The 8929-nt window shown below is 38.9% G+C and overlaps 1 protein-coding gene across 1 annotated transcript; it reads right to left on the reverse strand.

Moving 5' to 3' along the window:
* Positions 1–1075: 1075 nt before the first annotated feature.
* Positions 1076–5664, reverse strand: LOC147960508 (uncharacterized). The gene is made up of 3 exons (XM_087533385.1): positions 5323–5664; positions 1230–1349; positions 1076–1102 (listed from the first exon to the last, which is right to left on the reverse strand). The coding sequence occupies exons 1-3, from the start codon at positions 5662–5664 to the stop codon at positions 1076–1078; spliced, it is 489 nt and encodes a 162-aa protein (XP_087389511.1).
* Positions 5665–8929: the final 3265 nt, after the last annotated feature.

An 8929-nucleotide genomic window follows, 5' to 3' on the forward strand; every position in this document is an offset into this window, starting at 1 on the left:
TTACGATACGTGCATGCTACGGGACATGCAAACCTCAACACAAGTATTTCTCAAATTCATAAATACTCAACTAGCATGACTCTAATATCACCATCTTCATATTCAAAACATTCATCAAGTATCAAACTTCTCATAGTATTCAATGCACTCTATATGAAAGTTTTTATTATATCCCTCTTGGATGCCCATCATATTAGGACTAGTTTCATAACCAAAGCAAACTACCATGCTGTTTAGAGACTCTCTAAATGATATAAGTGAAGCATGAGAGTTCAACAATGTCTTCAAAATAAAACTACTGCCATGCTCTAAAAAGATATAAGTGAAGCACTAGAGCAAACGACAAACTACTCCAAAAGATATAAGTGAAGCACAATGAGTAGTTGAATAATTATCACTACTAGGAAAATGGTTTTTAACGATGGTATATGTGGTTGTTAAAAGTTGGATTGTGGTCGTTAATGATCATTAACGACCACAATCTGCTGGTATTAATAGGCTCCGTCATTAATAGTATAATGACCACATCTTGTGGTCGTTACAAATGTAACGACGGGATGGTGCGTCGTCGTCAATCTTAAGGCAATAATGACCACACTTAGTATTAACGACCACATTTTTTTGCTAATCATATTCTCATGGTTACCAAAGTATCCTTAACAACCACTTTATAGTGTTAACAACCACTCTCTTCACCATTATGATATCCTTCAGAATAACTTATATTTAGTAATAACTTTCCATTCAGCGATCATTTTATGAATCATTCAACATTTCAATAGTACCATCCACATCATCGTAGAAACATAAGAATATGAATTGAAAGGATCATAACCACTTTTATTAATAGAAATGAGATAAATTAACAAAATTTGACATACGATTATGGAATTAAAATACCACAAAAAATATGAGTCAAAAGCACTGCTTATGTGACCAATGTACTTTATCATATCTAACTGGAAAATGAGAGAACAAGAAAATATAATATTTATTAATATTCAATCGGGGGACACCATCGTTGCATGAATGGATATCATTCTTCATTGGCAATTAGAATCTCCTTCAGATGCTTCTAAAGATTTACGATGGACCACCAGTCCTACAAAATGGTGAGTAGTTTATGAAAGCCAGTCCATGTAAATAAATTGGCGCAAAGTATGGCATATAAAACATAATAAATTGGCGCAAAGTGTGGGATATAAAATATATGTATGAGAACAACTTACTTGTTCATGTTGGCTTTCATGAGAACCATCACTTAGAAATTTACCAAACATAAGCCGCTTAATTTCTAACACTTCTTGCACCATGCCAGTGGACTTCTCTTCAAGTACCAGTTTCACTTGCTCGAATTTTTTTGAAATTTTCTCATAGCATCATAGTCATCCATATTATTCCTATGTCACTGTCGTTGCTGGCATCAACTTCATCTTTCATAGCTTATAACATATTATGAGTAACTTCAAAACAATTAAGTGTAGAAACAAATTCTCCATATTGTACAAGCTAGTTAGAAACTCACTTTTAGAATCATCTTCATCCCAATTCGCACTGAACAAGAGTATTTGTTGGCGCATCATTTGTATCGATGAGAGCTAGCAACCACGTTATATCATCCTAAACTAGATAGCTTGAATAATATTTTTAGGTTTGCGTAGTATCTTTTGTAGCTAACTCGTATTTTTTCTCTATAGTTCCTCTTATCGCATATGAGCCTCATTGTGATAAGGATAATCCATACATATAGGGTCAGTTTGAAATGTGCGCAAAGGCTTTACAAAGTAAATTAAATTAAATAAGTGAATGTTGATGTACTGAAGGCTAAAAAAAGGTAAGGACAAAACTTATTGGGTCACTATTTATGAATACGGTAAAAGCTGAAATAGGAAGCATATGGATAACTACAGATTTAGGCTTACATAAACTAGTGGCATCATATTTCTCTCTTACTAGAGATTAAGATTTGCATAAGTACAGAACCAAATTCAGGTTTGCTATTTCACATCCAGATGTGAAATAGCTATCTCACATCTAAGTCCACAGCCATTGGATCTCATCCTGTCGTCAAGATTCGCGCTAGCTTGTTTTTGTCATTGTCGTGCACCCCGCTCGTGTTGCTCGTCGTTCTCTGCGCATGCGGCCCATCTTGTTAGCAGGTTGTTTTGTTTCTGCGTGTTTTTTCGCGGGCCGCATTGCGTTGTTGGGCTCGTGGGCTGTTTTTCTGTGCGAGGTCTGAATTCGAGGGAGCGGATGTTCTTTGTGCTGAAGCATTCAGTTCGGCCGTTCCCCATTTCTCTTCTGTCGTCTTCCCATTTTTCTATCTGGCAGCTGGTGCTCGAGGCGCAGGCGAATTCTGGAGAAGGAGAAGGAGATGGAGACGCATCGTAGGTAGTCTTTTTTTGTTCCTTTTTCCTACTGTTTTGTCCTTTTGTTTGTTCCTTTTGCTCACTGATTTTAGCAGTATACATCTAGGGGTTCGTCCCCAATGTCCCAAAATGCCCCCAAATGTCCCCAATTGTAGGTAGGGTTCATTATCAGATCCACATTTCTTTTTGGTTTCTTGTTTGTTTTCCATATTTTTTAGGGTCCATCCTCTCCAATCTCGTGAAATGTGGGTTAGGGTTCATCAACTTTTTTTGAATCTATCTAGGGTATGCTCTTCTTGTTTTTTTAGTTCATCTTTGATTAAAGGGTCTATCTGTTTGATTAAATTTTGAAATGATTAGATTTTAGGAGTACGTTTTGTCTGATCTGTGTGGGAAGGGTCCTAGGAAATGATTAAATTAGGATGTTAGTTCCTCTCACTAAGTTGTCTGCAATTTCATTTTTCTAAGAAGCAGATTTAAATTCTTGTTATTTAAGTTGTCTTTATGTCTGCAATTTCAATTTACTAAGAAGTAGATTTAAATTCCTGTTTATTATAAGTTGTCTTATGTCTGCATTTTTTTGGAGGGATGCCCAACTGTATGCATTTTGTACCACATTTTTTACTCTCATTTATCTCTCATTTTGTAAATCATGTTAGAACTATGGTACAATATGTTTATGCCTGTAGATGAAACTTGATGTTTTTACGGTGGGGGGGGGGGGGGGTTTGTTTCATGGTAGTTGCAACTCCACCCTTAACTTGCAACTCGAGGTCGACTTGCAACTCGAGAGGTTGTAGTTTTAGTTTTTCCTGTTCTCCCCAGTTGCAACTCAACCATCGAATCGTAACTCAGGTGGTTTTTGTATTCATTCCAGTTGCAAGTCAAACATCGACTCGTAACTCAACGCTTTTTTTATTCCCCCCCCCCCAGTTGCAAGTCCATTGTCGACTCGCAACTCAAGCAGGATTTTTTTGTTCACCCTAGTTGCATCTCCACCCCTGAGTCGCAACTCGAGCGGGTGTAGTTTGATAGTTTCCCTAGTCGCAAGTCAAGCCTCAACTCGCAACTCGGGCGGGGGGGGGGCTTGTTTTTTTTGTTTCATGGTAGTTGTAACTCCACCCTCGACTTGCAACTCGAGAGGTTGTAGTTTTTTTTCCTGTTCACCCCAGTTGCAACTCAACCATCGAATCGCAACTTAGGTGGTTTTTGTATTCATTCCAGTTGCAAGTCAAACATCGACTCGTAACTCAACGCTTTTTTATCCCCCCAGTTGCAAGTTCATTGTCAACTCGCAACTCAAGCAGGTATTTTTGTTCACCCTAGTTGCAACTCCACCCCCGAGTCACAACTCGAGCGGGGTGTATTTTGTAGTTGAGCTAGTTGCAGGTCAAGCCTCAAGTCGCAACTCAGGGGGGGGGGAGTGGTTGGTTGTTTTGTTTATTTTTCTGTTTCATGGTAGTTGCAATCAAACCGTTGACCCGCAACTAGGGGGGTATCCGTCGCCCCTGTAGCAAGTCCAACATCAACTCGCTACTCGGGGACAGCGGTGTTTTTGGTTTTCTTTTGTGTGCCATAGTTGCAACTCCACCCTCGGCTCGCAACTCAGGGTTGTAGGTTTTGTTTTGTATTCATCGTAGTTGCAACTCCATCGCCGACTCGCAACTCAGGCGGTTTTGTATTCACCCTAGTTGCAAGTCCACCATCGACTCGCAACTCAAGGCTTTTTGTATTCGCCTCAGTTGCAAGTCCACCGTCGATTCGCAACTCGAGCGGGTGTAGTTTGTAGTTGCGCTAGTTACAAGTCAATCCTCAAGTCGCAACTCAGGGGGGGTGGTTGGTTGTTTTGTTTCTTTTTCTGTTTCATGGTAGTTGCAATCAGGCCATTGACACACAACTAGGGGGCGTATCCATCGCCCTTGTTGCAAGCCCAACATCGACTCCCAACTCGGGGACAGGGGTGTTTTAGTTTTTCTTTTTTCATGCCATAGTTGCAACTCCACCCCGACTCGTAACTCGTGGGTTGTAGGTTTTGTTTTGTTTTCACCCCAATTGCAACTCCACTGCCGACTCGCAACTCAGGCGGTTTTTGTATTCATCTATGTAATTATATAGTCAAAATGATGTTTTCATCAAGGCATCAATTCTCTTATGTTCCTTTTTTTCATCTTTTTGTTGTCTTCTCGCGAACGAATAATGTACCAACAGGTTAGTTAGTCTAATAAGTTTCTTAGGCTCTCAAACTGAAACTGCACCCCGAATCTCCGATACACTGGCACAATGATACCTAAATATGCAAAACTGAAGAAACTGGAGTTTTCCTTGTGTTTTATTCTTTTTTTTGTTTTATTCTTTTTTGTTCTCCTTTCCGTTCATTCTTATGGACTGATACAGCTTCACAAACACACTGGTATGCATGATCTAGCTATGGGTTGTTTTGTTTCTTTTTTAGATACCACATACATACAAGCACACAAAAAAGGTTGATGACGTTTCTGAAAGAAGCAGAATTTCTGGATGAAGAGAAGAATTCTACAAGGGGTCTACACAGGTCGTATTCTTTTGTTGGGCCGCGACAGACAAACAAACAACTGGGACAAACTGGCCCATGAAGAAGCCCAACAACAAAGGCCCAGCAGTGGGGGAGGGGGCAGGTGACAGGGCTGCGTGTTGTTGGACAGGTCGTGACAAACAAAACAAACAAATAAGCCCTGGCGATCCGGAGGAAGAGGCCACATTACAGGATGATGTCATGTTAGATGTGCGATATTATCACACATCTCGATGTGACATAGTCACACCCAACCAAATTTTGCAGCTCGTTTATCTCTCTTAATATACCATAATATTATTATATTATCATGATCCCTTTTGTAAAGTATATAGCCACCCGACTGTTCTGTGTACATGAAGGACCAACAAAACAGAGGAAGGAGGAAACCAACCAACGTACTGTACAATGGAATCGCGTTGGCAAATGGCAATATGCAGGAGGTAGCTCAGGTGCACTGGGGTCTAGGCAACCCGCGATGTGCAGGCGGTAGTGTGGAGGCGACGGGGTCAAGGCGACCGACGACATGTAGGCAGCAACGCGGACGCGTCCGGGTCGAGGCGACCGGCAAGGTGTAGCCAGCAGCGCGGACGTGACGGGTCGAGGCGACCAGCTACTTGCAGGCAGCAGGGCGTCTGGGTCGAGGCGACCGGCGAGGTGTAGGCTCGGCAGAGGAGAAGAAAAGGGAGATGCGATGTGGAGGTGCCGCCGATTGAACAGGAAGGAGAGAATAAAGAGGCACATTGGATGGAATATTATAGATCTGTTTTCTGTTACGGAGGTATCCTACAGAAATTGCCAATACTTTCTGGCTTGTGCCAACAATATTCAGCCGTCCCACTCCCTTTTAATCAAGCATAAAAAATATGTGGATAAGGTTGGATATGTGTGTGCTACAAAACCGAATCTGGGTGCATGTACATGCAAACAAAGGTCAGAACAATAATTACCGCATAGTTAGCTACAGGTTGGTATTAGGTAGGCTGGTTTACCTCCCTTCAAAAAAAAGGTAGGCTGGTTTACCTCCGGGGACTCAACTTAACAACCAAGCGTTTTTGGGCCATCGTCGTTAATGCTAGTTTTTCTAGTAGTGTATGTAACTATGTGAAGACTCTCTAACATTTAATAATTTCAGATCTTGGGATATTATTCAAACAGCAAGAAAAACAAAATAAAATAAAATGATGCTTCAAGAAAAACACATATCATGTGGTGAATAAAAATATAGCTCCAAGTAAAGTTACCGATGAATGAAGATGAAAGAGGGGATGACATCCGGGGCATCCCCAAGCTTAGGCTCTTGGTTGTCCTTGAATATTACCTTGGGGTGCCTTGGGAATCCCCAAGCTTAGGCTCTTGCCACTCCTTATTCCATAGTCCATCGAATCTTTACCCAAAACTTGAAGACTTCACAACACAAAACTTAACAGAAAACTCGTAAGCTCCGTTAGTATAAGAAAATAAATCACCACTTAGGTAATGTTGTGAACTCATTCTAAATTCATATTGGTGTATTATCTACCTATTCCAACTTCTCTATGGTTCATACCCTCCGATACTACTCATAGATTCATCAAAATAAGCAAACAACACAATGAAAACACAATATGTCAAAAACAGAACAGTCTGTAGTAATCTAGATATTTCGAATACTTCTGTAACTCCAAAAATTCTGAAAAATTAGGACGACCAGGATAAAAAGTATATTGATGTACTGCAGATAGAATTGGTATTTTATCGCTCTCTGGTAAAAAATGATTATTATTTTCGTGAGCGCATACTTTCTGTTTTTATCAGCAAGATCAAACGACAATCACCCAAGAAGATCCTAAAGGCTTTTCTTGGCACTTTATTGAAACAAAAGCTATAAAACATGATTACTACAGTAGCATAATCATGTGAACACACAAAAACATTAGGTATAAATATTGGTTTGTCTCCCAACAAGCGCTTTTCTTTAATGCATTTCTAGCTAGGCATGATAATTTCAATGATGCTCACATAAAAGATAAGAATTGAAACATAATAGGAGAATCATGAAGCATATGGCAAGCACATTTAAGTCTAACCCACTTCCTATGCATAGGGATTTTGTGAGGAAACAACTTGTGGGAACAAGAATCATCTTGCATAGGTAGGTAAAATAAGGTTAACTTCAAGATTTTCCACACATAGAGAGGAAACTTAATATTATTACAATTCCTACAAGCACATATTCCTCCCTCTTAATGATTTTCAGTAGTATCATGAATGAATTCAACAACATAACTATCACATAAAGCATTCTTTTCATGATCTACAAGCATAGAATTTTATATTACTCTCCATATAAGTAAAATTCTTCTCATTCGGAATAGTGGGAGTATCATAAGAAACTCAAATACTATAAATTGTTTCCACATTAAAAGAGTAATGTTCAAGAAAAGGGTAATCATAATCATGACAAGTTTTGTAAATATAATCGTCACTACTTTTTATAACATAAGTATCATCACAATAATCATCATAAGTAGCAACTTTGTTCTCATCATAATCAATTGAAACCTCTTCCAAGATAGTGGAATCATTACTAAATAAAGTCATGACCTCTCAAAATCCACTTTTATAATTATCACAATGAGATTCAACATCCTCCAAAATAGTGGGATCATTACTTCTTAAAGTTGACACTCTTCCAAACCCATTTTCATCAATATAATCATCATAAATAGGAGGCATACTATCATCATAATAAACTTTCTCATCAAAACTTGGGGGACAAAAAATATCATCTTCATCAAACATAGCATCCCCAAGCTTGTCGCTTTGCATATCATTAGTATCATGGATATTCAAAGAATTCATACTAACAACATTGCAATCATGCTCATCATCCAAAGACTTAGTGCCAAACATTTTAATACACTTTGGCACAAGTATCGGAATCCTTATTTTCACAAAAGATATTAAAAAGATGAAGCATATGAGGCAACCTCAATTCCATTTTTTTGTAGTTCTCTTTTATAGACTAAACTAGTGATAAAACAAGAAACAAAAAGATTCAATAGCAAGATCTAAAGATATACCTTCAAGCGCTAACCTCCTCGGAAACGGCGCCAGAAAATAGCTTCATGTCTACTACACAACCTTCTTCTTGTAGACGTTGTTGGGCCTCCAAGTGCAGAGGTTTGTAGGACAGTAGCAAATTTCCCTCACGTGGATGACCTAAGGTTTATCAATCTGCGGGAGGCATAGGATGAAGATGGTCTCTCTCGAACAACCCTGCAACCAAATAAGAAAGAGTCTCTTGTGTCCACAACACACCCAATACAATGGCAAATTGTATAGGTACACTAGTTCGGCAAAGAGATGGTGATACAAGTACAATATGGATGGTAGATATAGGTTTTTGTAATCAGAAAATATAAAAACAGCAAAGTAACTAATGATAAAAGTGAGCACAAACGGGATTGCAATGCTATGTAACAAGGCCTAGGGTTCATACTTTCACTAGTCCAAATTCTCTCAACAATAATAACATAATTGGATCATATAACTATTCCTCAACATGCAACAAAGAGTCACTTTAAAGTCACTAATAGCGGAGAACAAATGAAGAGATTATTGTAGTGTACGAAACCACCTCGAAGTTATCCATTCTGATCGATCTATTCAAGAATCTGTAGTAAAATAACACGAAGCTATTCTTTCCATTCAATCTATCCTAGTGTTCGTACTAGAAGAACACCTTAAGACACAAATCAACCAAAAACCTAATGTCATCTAGATACTCCAATGTCACCTCAAGTATCCGTGGGTATAATTATACGATATACATCACACAATCTTAGATTCATCTATTCAACCAACACAAAGAATTTCAAAGAGTGCCCCAAAGTTTCTACTAGAGAGTCAAGAAGAAAACGTGTGCCAACCCCTATGTATAAGTTCACAAGGTCACGGAACTCGCAAGTTGATCACCAAAACATACATCAAGTGGATCACGTGAATATCCCATTGTCACCACAGA

The sequence above is a fragment of the Triticum urartu genome, chromosome 7A (assembly GCF_056163025.1).
Source record: "Triticum urartu cultivar PI428250 chromosome 7A, HENAU_Tu73, whole genome shotgun sequence".
Classification (NCBI taxonomy): domain Eukaryota; kingdom Viridiplantae; phylum Streptophyta; class Magnoliopsida; order Poales; family Poaceae; genus Triticum; species Triticum urartu.

Bases quoted from the DNA above. Each gene is read 5' to 3' on its own strand.
- LOC147960508 (XM_087533385.1), bottom strand. From the start codon at position 5,664: ATGTGCCTCTTTATTCTCTCCTTCCTGTTCAATCGGCGGCACCTCCAC. The intron at 1,350-5,322 runs GTACGTTGGTTG...AAAAAATTCGAG, and splicing joins CAACGCGATTCCATTGTACA to CAAGTGAAACTGGTACTTGA. The intron at 1,103-1,229 runs GTAAGTTGTTCT...ACCATTTTGTAG, and splicing joins ATGAAAGCCAACATGAACAA to GACTGGTGGTCCATCGTAAA.